Genomic DNA, 19,681 nt, shown 5'->3' with positions numbered 1-19,681 from the left:
GAATACGTCAACGTGGAGCTTTTTCACTCCACTGACCCCTTCCTAGAATATTATCTTTAATGCACAAAATGTAACCCTCAGAATCAGAAGGGAACCAATTATACTGAGATACAGTTATCAGTATTTTTTTAAATCGACAAGGCTGTGACATGGTGATCGGGTCTGGTGTACCAGTGCAGGATTAGAAAGCTAGCTCGCGGTGGGTCTAATCAGTGATGAGTAAGCAATCACTGGAAATTCCAAGCACAGTGTGAGGACATCGAAGATTCCTCTTGATGACGGTCTGAAATCCTTGCTCTCACAGGACTCATGTTCTCGTGAGGGAGACCCTCCCTGAAACAGAAAAATGTAAAATATGGTGATAAAGGCTGCGGAGAAGAATAAAGCAACGAGAATGGATGGATGGTGGGTACTGCATTAAACAGGGAGATCAGAGCGGGCTTCTCCGAAGAGGTGACATTTGGGTGGAGACTGGAAGGCGGGAAGGGTGGGAGCCAGGATGGGAGTGGCCGGGTGGGACTTTCCAGGTGGTGGAAGGGCGAGTGCAAAGGGCCCTGAAAAGAGGGTTGTCTGAGGAACAGTGGAGAGGCCAGTGCGGCTGGAGCTGAGTGATCGAGGGGGAGAGAGGGAGCAGACGGCAGAGGGAACCTGCAGATCTTTCAGGGCCTGGCGGTCCACACTGAGGGCTTTGGCTTCTGCTTTGAGTGAAAGAAGAACCATGGAGGACTGTGAACAGAGTTTTCATGCACTCGTTTCCGTTGAAAAAATTATTATGATTACTTATAATTAAAATTAATATTGTTGGTGGTGTTACTGTTTTATTATTGCTGTTCCCATGTCAGGAAGGGAGACGGGGTGGAGTTTGAAGGCAGGACTGGGAACCCGCGCGCGCACCCATTTCGCAAAGGCACTGTGCCTGCCCCCACCAGAGGGCGCCAGAGGCCGGGCGCCCGGTTTGGGGATGGGGGGGCGCCTCGTCCCGCCCCCCCCTTCTCTGCCCCTCCCGTCCCTCCTCCCAGTTCTGGGCCCCACCCGGCTCAGACGGCTCCGGACAGGACCGCGAGCACAGGCCGCTCCGCGGGCGCCTCCAATCTCCGCGGGACCCCCGCCCAGTTTTCCCTGCCCTGCCCTGCAGTCCGCGCGCCCCCTTGGTGAGTGACCCCTAACTGAGGCTTTCGCCCCCCAGCCTCCGCCCGCGGAGCCCTCGAGCCTGCCCTGGATCATTCCCCTGCTCGCCAAAGACCCTCAGTCCCCACCCCAGGCAGTGTGTAGGGGGTCTCTCAGTTCTCCGCAGCCCCTCCGGAAACCTCTCCATCTCCCTCTCTGCCCCGACCCCGCAGCGGCCCCTTCAATCTGTAGCGGTGTTCCCCATTCTCCTCCTCCCTTCCCGCGGCCTTCCTTGGAGTCTCCCTCCACCGCATTCATCCACCTCTGTCCATTCCTCCTCCCGCCCTCAAAGCTCCTCTCCTACCTCGCCAACCCCACTGCCTGTCCAACCACCCCAAAGCGTCCTCGCTAAGATGTCCCCCAGGTCCCTCCCCGTGTAGGACACCGCCCAGGGCCCCTTCCCTCTGCCAACGTCCCAGGTCTTGGCTCCAGCCTCCTTCACCTTTCTGGCACACCCTCCCTGAATTCTCCCCCTCCCACACAAGCACACTTTTTTTTTAAAGCATGGCAATGATTTTATGGATTTTAACATATTGGATGTGCAGTTAGTTTGGGTGCTCAAAGTGTCCCATCTTTGGCCAGTGGGAGGCCTGTCGAGCCAGGACTCTGTCCCTGTGACACGCCCCATCCCAGTGTGAGCACATCCCCACTATCTGACCCGGACTCACTTGTTCTTTCCCTGCCTCAGCCCCGGAATTAGCCATTTCTCCCAGAAGCCTCAGTTTCTCTTTTAGTGGAAAATGGTATTTAGAGACCCCAACCTGACCAGAAGTCGGTTCTGTGCAGAGATCAGTAAAATTATAAGCATCCACTTAGACTGATCAAGGCGGGGCAGGGCGGCAGGGCGGTGGCCGGGGCAGGGGGATTGGAGAAAGAAAACAAAGACACAAATGAGTGCTAATTGAGAATGAAAGAGGGAGGGGGGACATCACTACGGGTCCTACAGTGAATGAAACGCTAGTAAGGGGATGTAGGGAACACAGTCTAGGTGCTGAGGCTGCTGGTTGCTGCTGGGCTGGCAGTTCGTTCTCTCCCTAACTCCTTAGATCTGTGATAGGCGTGTTGGCTCTGAAGTCAGGTTATCTGGAGTCCCAGATTGAGTACTTACTAGCAGAGTGATCTCAGGGAAGTTATACTATCTTCCTGAACCTCTATTTCCTTATCAGAAAAGTGGGGGTAATAACAGCCTTACCTTACAAGGTTGTTGTGAAGATTAAATGAGTTAGAGCAGTTTCTGGCATGCAGTGATCACAAATATTATTCCTGTGAATGATAACATCATGATCTGGGGGGGACCCAGGCAGTATTGAGACTCATTTCTCATCTTTGTGCCCACGTGTTCAGCCACTCTGTCCATCCATTTTACAGTTCCAGGTCATGAAACCCACCATCCTCTCCGCCTAAATGCCCTTGTCACTCTTCAGGGAGCAGCTCAGAAGTCAGCCCAGGGGGCTTCCCCTGTGGCTCAGCTCGTAAAGAATCTGCCTACAGTGCAGGAGACGTGGGTTCGATCCCTGGGATGGGAAGATCTCCTGGAAAAGGGAACAGCTCCCCACTCCAGTATTCTGGCCTGGAGAGTATGTGTGGGAAAAGATTCTACAGGACACAACTAAGATCTGGTACAGCCAAATAAACAATAAACGTGAAAAGAAAAGTCAGCCCAGCCAGAGCTTTCCTAATTCTGTGATTGGCTCACCCTGTCCCCCTCTGGTGCCTACAAGTCCACCACCCAGCTTTGCCCAGACCTCGCTGACTGCTCCGTGCCCCGGTTCTCTCCACACTGGAGGCTCTGAGAGTGTGGGGACTGGTCTCTGGTCTATTTTTGGATCCATACCTCTTGACACATGGTGCGATTTCAGTGAAAATTGCCAAATAATGGAAGGCGTGGGGACGGAGATAGAAAAAGACGGAGGAATCCTTTTCTTCGGATCAGTTTCTGCCTCCTTCCCCTTGTTTATCTCTTGGGCTTCCATCACCAATCTCGCCTCTTCCAGCATGCCGTTGTCTCTCTCTCTTCCTCCAGCTGGAATGATCACCTTCTTCCTCCTTCAGCTGTCAGCTCCTGCCATCCACCCTCAGTGCTCTCAGAAGCTCTCCCCGACACCCCATCCCACCAGCCTTGTCCATCTAGTCTACCTTCTGGCTCCCTTTCTTCTCCACCTCCTCCTCCAGGCAGTCCCCCATCAACATCCTCTCCTCCCACAGGTAGCCCTCGCACTGGGCATCTCCGTCAGAGCTCAGTGGGCAGTGTGGAGCCACCATGTTCAGCTGGCTGAAGCGGGGCGGGGCTCGGGGCCAGCAGCCGGAGGCCATCCGCACGGTGACCTCGGCCCTCAAGGAGCTGTACCGCGAAAAGCTGCTGCCTTTGGAGGAGCACTACCGCTTCGGGACCTTCCATTCTCCGGCCCTGGAGGATGCTGACTTCGACGGCAAGCCCATGGTGCTGGTGGCCGGCCAGTACAGCACGGGCAAGACCAGCTTTATTCAGTACCTGCTGGAGCAGGAGGTGCCCGGCTCCCGGGTGGGGCCTGAGCCCACCACCGACTGCTTCGTGGCTGTCATGCACGGTGACACCGAGGGCACCGTGCCTGGCAATGCCCTCGTCGTTGACCCGGACAAGCCCTTCCGTAAACTCAACCCCTTCGGGAATACCTTCCTCAACAGGTGCGCAGCCAGCAGCCTGGAGGGTCCTCCCGTCCCTGGCCCCCGTCTTTGTCCCATCCCCTCCTGTGTCTCTCTCCTTTTCAGTCCTAATCCCCTTCTCTCTACTAGAGCCTTCCTCTTCTTGCCTTCTCTCGGGGAGCAGTTAAGCCAGTGACACCTGAGTTCGACTCCTGTCTAGCTGGGTGACTTCGGGCAAGCAACTTAACCTCTCTGTTTCTTATCCTCATCTGGAAAATGGGGATAACCACAGTCCTTCCTCCATAGGGCTGTTGTGGGGACTAAATGAAGGAAAACATACAAAGTGCTTAGAACAGCACCCCGCACAAAGTAAGTGCTCAATTAACATCAGCTCTGATTTTTTAAAATAGTTCTTAGTCTTTGTCCTAATCTTCCTTTTCTCTTCCAAGATTCTTTCCCTCTCCGAGCCTGATTCTCCTCCGTGCAAGTCCTGGGTTCCCTTCTCACGTGTCCCCTCCTCCTACCTGTGCCTGCACTGACCCCTGACCTTCCCTCTGCTCCAGGTTCATGTGTGCCCAGCTCCCCAATCAGGTCCTGGAGAGTATTAGCATCATCGACACCCCGGGCATCCTGTCGGGGGCCAAGCAGAGAGTGAGCCGTGGTGAGTGAGGCTGGGCTCCTGGGTCTGAGGGAGGAAGGCCCAGGGTCACTGCTAGAACTGTGTGCGCCGGCCCTGAGCTGGCTGCGTAGCCGAAGGGAGCTGGTGGAAGGCTGTGACTCCTCCGAGCTGGCGCGCGCTGAAGGGTGGGGGAGGCGTGGGGATGAACACGTGTGAACCCGCTGCGGCTGCATGTCTGGGCGGGTCCAAAGGATGGAGGGGGAGAGACCAAGAGAGAGGGAGACTCCAAGGTGGACAGAGATTCAGAGGGCGAGGCCGGGATCCAGAGAGATGATCCGGAGAGTGGGAGACCCAGCGAGAAGGCAGAGCCGAGCGGGGAGGCCCTGGGCCGCTGTCAGCGCCTGGCTCCAGCTCTGGGCCACGGATGGGGCTGAGGAGGGCCCGGGACGGGGAGTCTGGGCAGGGGCCAAGGGCGGCCAGGAATTTATAAACAGCTGTGCAGGGAGAGCGGCGGGGGGAGGGGGTGAATTCCAGCGGGGCCTCCGGGTGAGCCCGGCCCCCACCCCTGCCCTGCCTGGCTCAGTCTCCGCGCCGCCCCCCCCAATCCCCACCTCCCCGCATTTCTGTCCCTTCCACCCCTGCCCCGTGAGGCCTTGGAGGCCAGAAACTGGGGCAAAGGAGGTTGCAGTGTGGGGCAGAGGGGACCCGGAGGCGATGGCGAGGAGGCAGGGAGGCTGGGCCTCGTTCGGGTGAGGGCGCGGAGGGTTACTGGTGTCCCTGGCCGCTGCCCAGCGGGAACCTGTCCCCTGGGAGAGAGGCAGGAGACAGCTGCAGAGGAGATCGGGGAGGGGGGAGGTGAGCTGCCAGCCCCATGGGGGAGGCAGGGGGCTTGGGGTTTCCCTCGGGAGAGAGGGAGGGGGCCACTCCAAGCCATGGCGGGGGGTGCCATGGGGGAGAGAACGGGGGTCTCTTTCTGTGGCTGCGGGAGTAGAGGAAGAGGAGAGTTGTGCCTGTCTGTCTTGAGGGTGAGTGTGTGTATGAGCGTCTGTGCCCGTGTGGGTGGCTAGGTGTGACTTTGGGCAGCTCCAAGGGCCTGGGGGCGGGGCGCTTGTGCGATTGTGTGTGACTGTGACTCACCGTGTCTCTGTAGGTAGTTGTATTGTGAAGCGTGTGGTTGGTGTGTTGTGCAGGGGAACTTTTATGTGACTGTGTGGATCATTTAGTGTGTGTCTGGGAAGGTGTGTGGGATTCCCAGGCGGCTCAGTGGTAAAGAACCCGCCTGCCAATGCAGGAGACGCGGGTTCGACCCTGGGTCGGGAAGATCCCCTGGAGGAGGAATCTGCAGCCCACTCCAGTATTCTTGCCTGGAGGATCCCATGGACAGAGGAGCCTGGCGGACTGCATCCGTGTAACTGTGGGTGTGACTCTGAGGTGTCAGCGCTGTGCTCGTGGTTGTACCAGTGTGTGGCCCTGTAGGACTGAGGTGATTTTGTTAGATAGGGTATAACCGCATGTTGTATACAATTGTGCTCTTGGGTTGTACAAGTGAGGGGGGTGTGTGCGCATGAGCGTATCTTTTGTGTAACTATGTGATTGCATCTCTTGTTTGGGGGGTCTGCTGGTACGCACAGGCTCGTTGTGTGCCTATTTGTTATTTTGTGTGGCTCTCAAACATCTTGCCATTGTGTGACCCTGGTTGCCTATGTAGGTTCCAGATTGCTGGTGAGGGTGTGTGCGAGAGTCTGCACCTTGTAGTGTGACTCAGATGGTGTTCAGGTGTCTGCTTGCTCTAGGGTGCACAAGTTTGTATGTGCGCGTGTGTGTGCACTGATGAAGCATGTGACCTCTGTGTAGAATATCTCAACGTACACGTGTGTGATTGTGGCAGAGTGGAGCCTTCTGGCAGGGTTCCAATCTGGCCTCTGCTCCTTCTACACTGAGACGTTGCCCGAGCCGCTTAACCTCTCTGTGCCTTAGTTTTCTCACCTGTAAAGTGGGAACATGATAGTCTCACGCCGTACCTTGCTGATTTTCCCGGTGGTCCAGTGGTTAGGACTCCATGCTTCCATCGCAGGCGTGCGGGTTCAACCCCAACGGGGGGCCAAGATCCTGTAGCCTGCATGCCACGTGGCGAGGCCAAAAAAAAAGAGTCAAAGTGTGTGAGGCACTTAGGGCAGTGTGTGGCCCCCCAGGAGGAGCTAGGGAAGGTCCTGTGATGACTGCTTTTCCTCTGTGAGGCTGTCATTCTGCATCTGGGGTGTCTGCCTGCCACGTCTCCCATTCCCATGCTGACTCAACCTCCCTCCCTCCCTCCCTGCATGAGACACACTTTCCAAATCTGGACATGCGTGTGTGTGTGTGTGTGTGTGTGTGTGTGAGTGTGTAAACATTGCGGACAGGAAGGGCCCTAGCTTTGGTCCCTCTGTTGACCTGGCCCTCCCTCCCCCCAAAACAGCGTCTGCCACCCCATCCCGTCCCAGCCAGTCCCCTGTGGCTACAGGAACCCACTTCCGTTGAGGCAGGATGGGCCCAGCACCAGCTCCCCAGCAGAGCATGGAGACCCCCAGGGCTGCAGCTTCTGTGTCTGGAGCAAATGAACCAGTGGATTCCTTAACCACTCTGTTCCTCAGTTTCCCCTTTTGGAAAATAGGGGTCCTAAGAGTGCCTGTCTCCTGGAGTCGTTTTGAAGATTCGATGAGTTGAATTGGGGAGGGCATGAGGTGACTTCTGGTGAATCAGCGATGGCTCTCTGTCCCGCCAGTTAACTCCTCACCCCCCAGATCACCACTCAGTGTTTCCTCCTCCAGGAAGCCCTCCCTGACCACCCAGCCTGGGTGGTCAGGCGCCCCCCGCCCCCAGGCTCCTGCGGCTCCCTGGGTTTTCCCATCCCAGCCTGACCGCTCTGGACGGTAAGCCCAGTAAGGACGGAACTGGGGCTGTCTGAGCCACCCTGTGTGCCCAGCACAGAGCAGGCTGTTCTGAGGGCGGCTCCTCGACGGCTCCACCGTGGTGTCATGAGGAACTCTTGTGGATTGCTCGCCGTGTGCCTAGCTCCGTGGGTTTTTTTGTTTTAATGTTTCTTTGTTCGTTTGGCGGCATCGGGTCTGCAGCAGGTGGGCTCCGGAGCGTGCAGCTCAGTGGCTGCAGTGCGTGGGCGTTTAGTTCCACAGCATGTGGGATCTTAGTTCCCCCACCAGGGATCAAACCTGGGTTCCCTGCTTTGCAGGGTAGATTCTTAACCACTGGACCACCAGGGAAGTCCTTGTTTTTTTTTTTTTTTAAGTTTTATTGTATAATCTACATGCCTAAAGCTCACGCCTTTTAAGTATATAGTTCAGAGCCAGGCACTGTTTAAGCTCTTCATACAGCTTAGCTCATGTGTATTCTTTCCATCTTCACACAGTCCCAGGAGGTAGGTTCTAGATTTTACCAAAGAGGAAACAGGTTCAGAGAGGTTACTTGCTTTCTTAAGGTCACCTAGCCGAAGGAAGCAGAGTTGGGATTCAAACCCAGGCCTTCCCAACTGCCAAGCCAGGGGGTCTCAACGGCTCCTCTCTGCTCTCCCAAGCATTGCTGGCTGCTGAATGAATGAGGGAATGAAGAAATGAATAGTGAAAGGAATGAATGAATGGTCCCAGGAGCCAGCTGTTGGTGGGATAGGTGCCCTACGAAGGCAAGGACTTTGTATGTTCTCTGTGGGATCCCCAGTGTCCAGGACAGGGCCCAGCACACAGGAGACTCTCAGTAATTTATTGTTAATAAATGTAGAATATTTAACATCTGCTATGGCAAGACTCTAACAAAGGCCCAAGTAAAATTTTCAATTGCTGGATGGTAGGGTGATCGAACACATCCTGGGGAGGAGTTGGGGTTGATGGTGGCATTTGGGGGACTCAGAGGTCCATAGAAGCATAGTAAACATTTCACTGTTTTAATAAGGGGACCGATGCAAGCTGCTAATATTTGCCCAAAGAATGAATGGAAAGGTGAGGGGGGTGATTGTCCTCCGGTAGTCAGATGGCTAGAGGGCCAGAGTGATGGGGAAATTCTGGAGGCTGGGGGCCTGGAGCTATTTCCCACAGACAAAATTTTCAGTGGTTAACAACCTGAACATCTGTACAGTCCAGTTTGAGCCCAAAGCAATGAATGTGTCCCAATGGCTGAAGGCTGGGGGCTGACCTCTGCTTTGGGGGACTGGAGCCCCTGTGACTCAGCGGTAAAGAATCTGCCAGCAGTGCAGGAGACGCAAGGGACGGTTGGATCCCTGGGTGGGGAAGATCCCCTGGTGAAGGGCATGGCAACCCACGGCAGTATTGTTGCCTGGAGAATCCCATGGACAGAGGAACCTAGGGGGCTACAGAGTCTGGGGGTCGCAGAGTCGGACACGACTGAAGCGAGCACGCAGGCACACGCCCTTGTACCACCCTTCCCCTGCAGGCTACGACTTCCCGGCTGTGCTGCGCTGGTTCGCGGAGCGCGTGGACCTCATCATCCTGCTCTTCGATGCTCACAAGCTGGAGATCTCGGACGAGTTCTCGGAGGCCATCGGCGCCCTGCGAGGCCATGAGGACAAGATCCGCGTGGTGCTCAACAAGGCCGACATGGTGGAGACGCAGCAGCTCATGCGTGTCTACGGGGCGCTCATGTGGGCGCTGGGCAAGGTGGTGGGCACGCCCGAGGTGCTGCGCGTCTATATCGGCTCCTTCTGGTCCCAGCCCCTGCTGGTACCCGACAACCGGCGCCTCTTCGAGCTGGAGGAACAAGACCTTTTCCGCGACATCCAGGGCCTGCCGCGCCACGCGGCGCTGCGCAAGCTCAATGATCTGGTGAAGAGAGCCCGGCTGGTGCGGGTGAGCAGTGATGGGGGATGGGGAGGCAGCTGCTGCTCTTGCCTTTCCTCTGATCCTCCTCTACTTGGCTGCTGGTCCCTGATCTGGCATCAGCTATCTGATGAGTTAGTTCACTAATCTGAGAAAGTTCTACTGTTGTGCCTGGCCCTCTGCCAGGTTGTACTGGGAAGGGAGCTCTGACCACGGCAGTCCAGGGGAGAAGACCGTTTCATCCCCAGAGTTACCATCCAGCATGGTCAGGGCTGAGAACTTGGGAGCCCAGGTGAAATCCTGGAGAACTTCTTGGCGGAAAGGGCATCTGAGCTGCAAACTGGAGGATTATGAGGATGAGGAGGGGAAAGGATTCTAGAAAATGGGGCCAGCAAGTGCATGGACTGGCGATGAGAACATGGCCAGTTCAAGGAAGAGGGGAAATGCCAGTGTTGAAACCAGTGTAGATGGTGGGAGTAACTGCAACTGAGGGGTGGGGGTGGCCTGGGGTGGGCTGGGTGAGAGTCAGATCACCCCAGACTGTGGTCTGGAACCTGTGCTTTGTCCCAAGGGCACTGGGGAGCCATGGAATGACTCAGGGTAGGGACAGAGTCAGACCCTCGCTGCCTTCTGGAGGGTGGATTCAAGGGCAGTAAGACTGGGTTCCCAGACTAGGGAGGAGGCTGGGGGACCGAGGAACAAGGAGGAGCCTGGATCATCAGGACATAGCCTTGGGGAAGGGGAGGGGAGCACTGATTTAAGAGCTTTTCTGGAGGCCGAATGGAACATTCACAGGGGAGGCTGCCAGCCAGGCTGGAGGTGGGGCAGGAAGCCGAGCAGGCAAGGAGGCCTAGAAGTTTATGGGGGGTGGAGGAGCCTGAGGTGTTGGTTTAAGGAGCAGCAGAGGGGGTGAGTCAGAGCCCCTACCCCCCACCCCAGGAATCCTGCTTAGGAGGGAGCGGCCCAGTGCGGTCAGCTCCTGAAGCCTCCAGAAAACACCTTTCTCTCCTCTGCCCATGCCCTGGACTGTCTCTGTCTCTCTGTCTGCTGCTAAGCCACTTCAGTCGTGTCCGACTCTGTGCGACCCCATAGACGGCAGCCCACCAGGCTCCCCCGTCCCTGGGATTCTCCAGGCAACTTCTCTCTCTCGATCTCCTCATTTCTACCTCTTTCTGTTTTTTCTCTCTTATTCTTTTTTTCCCCTCATCATTCTCTTTTCTCTTTCTCTCCTCTCTCCATCCTCTCCCTCCCTCGGTCTCCCCCTGGTTCACCCGCTTCCCCCACGGACCTGGTCCTGCAGGCCCCTCGGGGAAGCTGCTCCCGCAGCAGCAGGAGCTAGAACCCCAGGGTCCGTGGGACCGAGGGGCAGGGTGGGGCCGGACACCTGGTGCCCCCACCACGTAGGAGGCGGCTCCGGAAACCCAGACAAACCCCGGAGTCCCGGACCCGCGCCCAGGCTCAGCCCGCCCACCCACCTTATCTCTTCCTGGCACCTTCCCCCACTTCCTCTCTGGAAAAGCCATTAGCGCCCCCCCTCCTCGTGTCTTCTGGGCTCCAGAAGAGTGGCCCTTAGGCCCCGCCCCCTCTCCCCATTGGCCCGCTCTCGCAGGCCCCACCCACCCGCCTGGCCACACCCCTGCCCCGATTGGTCCCCTCAGACCTCCCCCTTGGCACCCACGCCTCCCCCCTTGCTCCTGCGGCTCTTCTGCGCCTCCCCAGTGCCCCTCAAGATCCGGGGTCTACTGTGACCAAGCCTCGGTGCCCTTCCCCTGCCCTGTGTCACCCGCTCATCCCCCAGGTGGGATTCTGCCACACCTGGTCCAGCCATCAAACAGCCCACACGATTCACCTCCCCACATGCTTTCCCCCAACAGTACAAGGCCTCTCCTCACTCTTGGTAACTACCCCTCTATGCCTCAGTTTCCCTGTCTGTAACGATCTAGGATGTGGGCGAACCCTCTGGCTCTGCACCTTTGCTTGAAGCGACAGCTGCTGTTAGAAGGAGCGATTTCCATGGGCTGTGTGACGCTTGAGCACAGCTCAAGACCCTTGATGGGCAGGGTCTTGGGAGGTTCTAATTCTAAAGAGGCCAGGGTGCCCTGAGCCTTCCTACAGAGCTCTCTGAGGCAGCTTAGTAGCTTCCATTCCACAGTGACTGAGCACCGACACTGGGCTCCTGTACTGTTCTAAACCCTGGGGATGCCACAGGAAACAAAAGCAGATAGTTTCTTTTATTGTAGAATTGCTTTTTAACGGGGAAGTGAGTATTAAACAAATTCAGCCCTGATACACTGAATGTGATAAGGATTATAAAGAAACATGAAGCAGAGGAGAGACTGGTGGGCTACTTAAGGGACTAGGGTCATCAAGGAGGGTCTCCTGGAGGAGGTGATTCTCGAGCAGAGTACCAAAGGAGGGGAAGGGGTGAGCAGGGTGGAGATATGGGGGAAACTGTACCCAGGCAGAGGGAACAGCAAGTGCAAAGGCCCTGAAACCAGGACATGCTTGAATATGGAGCCCAGGGTGGCTGGAGGAGACAGGATGGTGAAAGGATATGAGGATTCAAAGCCAGCCAAGATGTCACCAGAATGTTGAGCATTCTAAACCTATGACTCACTAAAAGGAATTTTTAATGAATGTTTTTAATTGAACATTTAAGGCCATCTCATGGGAAGGCACTCATGTACTGTCAAAGGTGCCCCCTCCCACCCCTGACCCCGACAGCCCTCAGGTTCTCTCTCCCGTAGACAACCCACAGGAATAGTTTCTTCTGTCTTTTTCCAGATACATTGTATTTTTACTTAAGCATATCCATTTAATTATTGAGCTTCCTATTTAAAAATAGGGCTTTCCTGGTGGCTCAGATGCCAAAGAATCTGCCTGCAATGCGGGAGACCTGGGTTCCATCCCTGGGTCAGGAAGATCCCCTGGAGGAGGGCATGGCAACCCACTCCAGTATTCTTGCCTGGAGAATCCCATGGACAGAGGAGCCCAGCGGGCTACAGTTCATGGGGTCAGAGAGTCGGACACAACTGAGTGACTAAGCACAGCACATTTAAAAACAGGACGTATGAATGCTGGTTTTCTCTCCTCGTTTACTTTTTGATAACATACGAGATTGTGGCTCAGAGGTTCTCAAGTTCACTGGTTTACTTCCCAAATATTTCTTGAGTCTTTTCTCTGCACACTGTGCCAGCTCTGGGGACAGAGACAGAAAAGGTCCCAGCCCTCCTGGAGCGCACATTCGGATGAAAGGACACAGAATAATAATGACAGATTGCGATAAGTGCTGTGGATGAAACAATGAAAGTAAAGATAGAGCGAAATTGGATGGTGGTGCTTGGGAAAACTTCTTCCCACAGGATGGTCTCTGTGAGGAGGTGACATCAGAAAGAAGCTGAGGGCGGGATTTCCCTGGTGGCCCGGCTGTTAAGCCTCTGCCTTCTAGTGCAGGGGGCACAGCTCAATCCCTGGTTGGGGAACTAAGAACTAAGGTCCACATGTAGCCTGGTGCAGTCAAAAAAGAAAAAGGAAGCTGAAGGACTCAGTTGTTGGAAGACCAGGGCGGAATTCCAGGCAGAGGGTAGCATGTGCAAAGGCCTTGATGTAGGAGAGTTTTGCAGGCTGATCTTTTTTTTTTTAAAAAGGAAGGCTGTTGAGGAAGCTTGAGCAGATAGGGGCAGGGGGCAAGGCCTGTCGAGCAGTACTTCTCAAACCTTTCTATCTCAGGACCTCATCGCACTCTTAAACATTATTGAGGACCCCAGAGAGTTTGTGTATACACAGATTAGATCTTTCTATATTAACCGTATTAGGAAACTGAAGGAGTTCCCTGGTGGTCCAGAGGTTAACACTTGGGGCTTTCACTGGCATGGCCTGAGTTCAGTCCCTGGTTCAGATCCCACAAGCCTTGTGGTGCAGCCCAAAAAGGAAAAAGTTAAAACTAAGAAACGTTTCACTTTTTCTCATAATATTAATTAACCAACAATACTTAGATCAGCCTCACCATGAGGCTTATAGGATCTTACTTCCCCGACCAGGGATTGAACCTGAGCCCTTGGCAGTGAAAGTGTAGAGTCCTAACCACTGGACCACTGGGGATTCCCAAACAATACTCACATACTTAATAGTAGATAATTTATTATAAATATTATCAATACATTGTTGATCATGCCCATGTATATTAACAGATATTGATACTCTTATCAAATCATTTAAAATAGCAAGAAAAACCTATTGCCTGTTAACCTAAGTAACAGATGTTTTGGGCTTCCCTGGTGGCTGAGATGATAAAGAATCTGCCTGCAATGCAGGAGACCTGGGTTTGATCTCTGGGTTGGGAAGATCCCCTGGAGAAGGGAATGGCAACCCACTCCAGTATTCTTGCCTGGAGAATCCCATGGACAGAGGAGCCTGGTGGGTTGCAGAGTCAGACAGGACTGAGCGACTGAGCACAGAAACACACAACAGATGTTTTATGAAAATTAACTGTTTTCAAAAACCCTCCAAAAAAACAAAGTAGAGAGGACAGTGGCCCTGTTTTGCATGTTTGCAAATCTCTTTAATGTCTGGCTTCAAAGGTGACATCGGGATTCGAACATCTGTTTCTACATTCAGTTAGTTGCAGTATCTTTTAGCCTTTAAAAATTCCACAGATCACTCAGGAGGGAATGAAGGTAAAAAAGACAAACAGGCCCTCAGCATTCTTGTGAAAGTAGTTTTGAGTGTGCAACCCCCTTAAAGAGTCTTGGGGACCCCCTGGGGATTCCCTGGACCACACTTGGAGAATTGCTGCTGCCAGAAGGCCTTGGCGGCTGTGGGAGGAATTTTGCACTTGGATAAGAAGCAAATCGAAACTTGGGAGCAGTGTCTCATGGTCTGGCATTTGTTCCTTAAAAAAAAACCTCCAGCTGCTGCTTCATGGGGAAAGGATTGAAGGGGACAGAGGGTCAGCCAGGAGTCCAGTGGGGTGACAGGTGTGTCCCCCACCAGGCAAGAGATGGTGAGGTGGAGAGAATTGGAAAAGTGGGAGAGAGTTCAAAGGTGTTCAAAGGAACGACTGATGAAATGGATGTGACCAGTGAGGGAGGAGGATCAAATCAGGAGTAATTTCCAGATCTCTGGGCTCCACTGGGCAGGGAGAGGTGGGGGGCGGGTGCCACTTGCCTCCAGAGATGGGCACAGCTGAGGGTGACACGGCCGGGCGGGGCCTGAATTCCACCGCGGGCGTCCCCGAGATGGAGCTGTCCAGGAATGTTGACAAGGCAATCGGCTCTGAGTCGAGCTCCAGGGAGAGGCCGAGGCTGGTATGTCGACTTGGCAGTGGACGTGGAGGGATGTTGAAGCCACAGGAGGGGCTGAGATGACCTAGAGGAGAGGGGTGAGCCCCTGTACCTACGGCAGCAGCAGCTTACCTGTAACTGTTAGAAATTCACACTCTCAGGCCCCACGCCGGACCTGGTGACTCGGAAACTCCAGCCAACCCATGTTTTAAGGAGCCTCCCAGGTGACAAGAGGCAGGCTCAGGCGAGAACTCACCTCCCTACAGGTTCACGCCTACATCATCAGCTACCTGAAGAAGGAGATGCCCTCCGTGTTTGGGAAGGAGAACAAGAAGAAGCAGCTGATCCTCAAGCTGCCTGTCATCTTCGCCAAGATTCAGTTGGAACATCACATATCTCCGGGTGACTTCCCGGACTGCCAGAAGATGCAGGTGGGTGGACGCCCAGGAGGGATGGGCAAGGGGTGATGGGAAGGTCAACTTCTGTAGGCTGAGGATGGGGCCTCGAAAACTAGAGGGATGGATGGCAGGTTCCTGAAAGCACCTCCCACAAATGGTTCCCTGAGAGTATGGTTGTGTGAGTTAGGATAAGGGAGTGAAGAGAAATCCCAAAGTAATGGTGGCCTAATTAGGATAGAGGTTTATTTCTCTCCTTCATAAATATCCTGGAAGATGGTCCAGGGCTGGTTTTGTGCTTTACAGAACTAGTTCTCTTCTGTCCATGCCTGGCCCATTCTCCTCCATGCCTGGCCTCCAGGCCCAAGAACTCCTCGTGGTACAAAATGGCTGTGAAAACTCCAGCCATTGTGTCTGCATTCCAGCCAGCAAGAAGTGGGGGAGGCGGGAGTTAATGGTACAAGCTCTCTAAGAACACTTTTTAGAGGAGTGCCGTCCAATACCGCTATGATGATGGAAATGTTCTATGCTGTGCTGTCCAATGTAGTAGGCACTAGCCACATTAAACCTGAAAATTTAGGTTTTAACTAATTTAAATAACCAGATGTGGCTACTGTATTGAACAGGGTAATTCTGTAGTTGCAAGTGCAACTTGTGCTGACTTCCGGCTGGCCAGAACGTAGTCACATGGCCACGGTGCTGCAAGGGAAGCTACAAAGTGTAGTTCTCCCTCTAGGTGCCTAGGTAACATTTGGGGATTCTATACTCAGGAGGAAGGAAAGATGGATATTGGGGATCACAGAAGGCTCCTCCCATGTTCGGGCCTAGGATTAACCAGTGACATGGAAAGCACTGGGTCTGGAGGTGGCAGCCTGGGGTACATGAAGAACCGCTGGAGGTGGGCTGGGGTAGGAGCAACCAGTGGACATGGGGACAGAGGTCCGAGCTCAGGCATGGAAGCCCCCTGCCCAGGCTCTGCTTTGAGGCTGTTTTGGGGTGATACTCAAAGCCTGGGACCTTTGGGTCTGTGATGTTTCTACTCCAAGACTGAGGAATTAGAGTACAGTGAAATTCCTCTTGGCCACTGACTAGCTCTGTGAACCTGTGCAAGTCACTCACCTTTCCTGAGCCTCAGTTTCTTCACCTGGAAAATGGGCATCATCCTGATTGTATCTACCCTGAATGCTGAATTGACTGGTGTTAGTGACCTCCTTAGGACAGTATCTAGCACTGAGTTTGGGCTGGATCAAGGTTTCTCAACCTCTGAGCTCCTGACATCTGGGACTCGATAATCCTTCACTGTAGGGGGCTGTCTTGTGCCTGGCAGCCCCCTGTCTTTAGCAGCATCCCTGGGCTCTACTCACTAGACTGTCAGTAGCACTCCCGAATTACGACAATCAAAAACATCTCCAGATATTGCCCGCTGTCCCCTGGGGGACACCACCATCCTTGGCTGAGAGCCGCTGGATTTGATAAAGAGCAGCTGTGAAGATTACACTGACGTTTACTGAGCACTTGATCCAGATAAATTTATTTATACTTTGCCACCTCCCAATGAGGGGAGTGCTAGTTCTCAACCTGTTTTACAAATCCGAAAACTGACAGGGAAACCAGAGAGGTGAAGTCACTTTCCTGAGGATGCACAGCTCCCAAGTGACAGCTGGGTTGGAATCTGGGCAGTCTGGCCTTGGAGTCCTCCTCCCTCACAACCATCACATCCCTGTCACTTTTCTGTTGTTATGATTTTTTTTCGGGCTGGGCTGGGTCTTCGTTGCCGCTCAGGCTTTTCTCTGGTTGTGGCGAGCGGGCTTCTCCCTGCGGTGGCTTCTCTCGTTTCGGAGCAAGTTGGCCTCAGCAGCTGCGGCGCCTGGGCTCAGTAGTTGCGGCTCTCAGGCTCTAGAGCACAGACTCAATAGTGTGGCACTCAGGCTTAGGTGCTCCGAGGCATGTGGAATCATCTCAGATCAGGGATCACACCCGTGACTCCGGCATTGGCAGACAGATTCTTTACCACTGAGCCCACCGGGGAAGCCCCCACACCCTTCTCTCTTTATGGTCTCACGATCTTTATGCCTTGGCTGTGGGAATTTAACGTGGCACCAGAATGTGGATTAGTCTTTGCAGCGACTATCCTGGTGCAACTGGCTTAGCAACGGTGCATGTGAGAAGCAGGGTGAACACAGACTCCGCCCAGCAGCGGCTCAGCTCTTGCACCAGATGACTTCTTGCCTGGGGCCAGGATTTGGGGGTGGGGTGGGGTGGTGGGGGCGGTCCCAGGATCTCCTGATGACTTGTCCATCCCAAACCTAACCACCAAATAGGGAGCAAGCCGCTTAGCCCTTTCTGTGTGGTGGGGTAACAGAGCCAGCAGGGTGGCAGGAATTGCATTTTCTTAACTTGCATGATGGTCGGGGGTGCTGGCAGGGCGCTGGGGTGCCATAGCGGGTGGGCAGGGCTGAGGGCTGCGCTCTGGTAAAGCTCACATCACCACGTTGAAATCCTCCTCCCCTGGCTGGCGGACGGCTGCTGCTCTGACTCAGAGGTCCCTGTTCTCCCTCCTGTCCAGTGAGTCACGGGGCGGTGGGAGCTTGCTGCCAAGTCTGTACTGAGTGGTGGGTACCCACGTGAATTGGGGTGTTCCCCCATAATCAGATACTTCTGCCCGTCTCCATCAAGAGCTGGCCAAGTGTCCTGGAGCCAGCATGGGGCTGGGGGGCCTGGGGATGGTGCCTCCTGACTTCTCTGTGTCCCCCCCCCAACCCAACCTCCCTGCAATCAGGAGCTGCTGATGGCTCACGACTTCACCAAGTTCCACTCGTTGAAGCCAAAGCTGCTGGAGGCCCTGGATGAGATGCTGACCCACGACATTGCCAAGCTCATGCCCCTGCTCCGGCAGGAGGAGCTGGAGAGCACAGATGTGGGTGTGCAGGGGGGCGCTTTCGAGGGCACCCACATGGGTCCCTTCGTGGAGCGGGGGCCCGACGAGGCCCTGGAGGACGGCGAGGAGGGCTCGGATGACGATGCCGAGTGGGTAGTGACCAAGGACAAGTCCAAGTACGACGAGATCTTCTACAACCTGGCGCCGGCCGACGGCAAGCTGAGCGGCACCAAGGCCAAGACCTGGATGGTGGGCACCAAGCTCCCCAACTCCGTGCTGGGCCGCATCTGGAAGCTGAGCGATGTTGACCGCGACGGCATGCTGGACGACGAGGAGTTCGCCCTGGCCAGCCACCTCATCGAGGCCAAGCTCGAGGGCCACGGGCTGCCCACCAACCTGCCCCGCCGCCTGGTGCCACCCTCCAAGCGGCGCCACAAGGGCTCAGCCGAGTGAGCCAGCCCCCCGCCCCACCCTCGCCTGCCCGTCCTCCCTCCCTCTCGCCCTGCTGTGGCTCCCCAGCTCTGGATGGCTGCACACACATCTCCTCCCCTGGCCCACAACTGCGCTCCCTGCCCACTCTCCCAGCTGTAAGGATGGGGGTCCCTCGGCCCCCACCCCCCACCATTAAACAGTGAGGACCAGGGGAGGGGCAAGGCTTCTCTGCCCACCCTCCACACCTCTACCCTCACGTTACACTTAGCACATCATTCCGACACTAACACACAGAAGCACCCATCCGGGCCTCATTCATTCACGTATTTATTGAGCACCTTCTATGTTCAGGTCTCCTAGACACTGGGGAGTAAAACAGACACGTTTATCTGCTGCTCTCATGGAGCTGACATTCTCAGGAGAGAGCACGCCCAAGGTCAGACACACACCCAGCCCCAACCAGTCTGATCCCTGGTTTTGAGCTAGACCCCTCGCCTGTCCCCATAAGTGAGCCGCCGCTTGGTTGAAATGACTAACACAGGGGCCCCACCGCCCCACTTCCTCTTGCCCATCAGGCCAAGGCCCCTCCACCCGATCGGGTCCTCATGCCTAGGGACCACCGGGGGCTCAGAGCGGGGAGATGCAACCTCCTGCTTCCTCCGCGGGACCCCTCTTAGCCCCGCCCCCCAGTTCCGGCCACACCCCTTTCTTGACTAAGGATCCTCGGTGGACGAAAAGACCCCTCCACGCCTGCTTCTCCCAGACCGGCGCACGCTCTGAGGCCTGTCCTCCACTGCTCACCTGCTCTGGACTGAAAGCCTGGCCTGCTACCCGCCCCACCCCCCCGCACCGCAGGCTCCCCACAAATGATAATCTGCATTTTTGACGGGGGGGGGGGGGGGGAGGGGGAAGCACGGCCTCTCCGCCCTCCGTCCATATTTAAGTGGAGCCCCTGCTAGATAGGACAGCCCCAGGACGTCATTTTAGTCCCCTTTTCAGGGACGTCGTGGGGGGAGGGGTTCTTGGTGCTACAGCCCTCCCTCCCCTCCTCTAAAAGGAACTCTCACCCCCACTACACACGTCTTTCCCTGCCTTCACCACACATTAGTGCTTGACCCTGGTGGGGGGGCCCACGGAAAAGACGGGGGGAAGAGCGAAATAGATGGGGATGACGCCCACTCCAGGGAGCTCGCTGGGATTTCCACGCCCATCACCCCTCACCCCGTGCCCCGGAGGGTACTGTGAACGGAATAGCGTTCCCAGAGTGCAAATAAAGCCAAGGCTTCTTTCCCAGTGCGAGTCTGGCTGTCTTGTGATGGGATGAGGGCAGGGGTCGCTCTCTGCCCAAACCCCCTGGGGAAGGACGACCCTGGGCAGGACTTAACGGCGGGGAGTCCGGGGGGGGGGGGTCCCTCCAAGCTCTCAGGGGCGGAGGTGGAGGCCATGACTCAATGCATCGGGAGCCT

The 19,681-nt window shown here is 55.4% G+C and overlaps 1 protein-coding gene across 1 annotated transcript; it reads left to right on the top strand.

The window, feature by feature from the left end:
- Window positions 1–1,033: 1,033 nt before the first annotated feature.
- EHD2 (EH domain containing 2) lies at window positions 1,034–19,508 on the top strand. The gene is made up of 6 exons (XM_040252425.1): window positions 1,034–1,151; window positions 3,373–3,831; window positions 4,353–4,450; window positions 8,846–9,258; window positions 14,777–14,941; window positions 17,685–19,508. Exons 2-6 carry the CDS (start codon window positions 3,428–3,430, stop codon window positions 18,234–18,236), a joined length of 1,632 nt encoding a protein of 543 aa, XP_040108359.1. The 5' UTR covers window positions 1,034–1,151; window positions 3,373–3,427; the 3' UTR covers window positions 18,237–19,508.
- The last annotated feature ends 173 nt before the right edge of the window (window positions 19,509–19,681 follow it).

The sequence above is a fragment of the Oryx dammah genome, unplaced genomic scaffold, assembly GCF_014754425.2.
Source record: "Oryx dammah isolate SB20612 unplaced genomic scaffold, SCBI_Odam_1.1 HiC_scaffold_13, whole genome shotgun sequence".
Lineage (NCBI taxonomy): Eukaryota > Metazoa > Chordata > Mammalia > Artiodactyla > Bovidae > Oryx > Oryx dammah.
The sequence above is the reverse complement of the archived record's forward strand: the minus strand, read 5'-3'. Positions and strand labels throughout refer to the sequence as shown.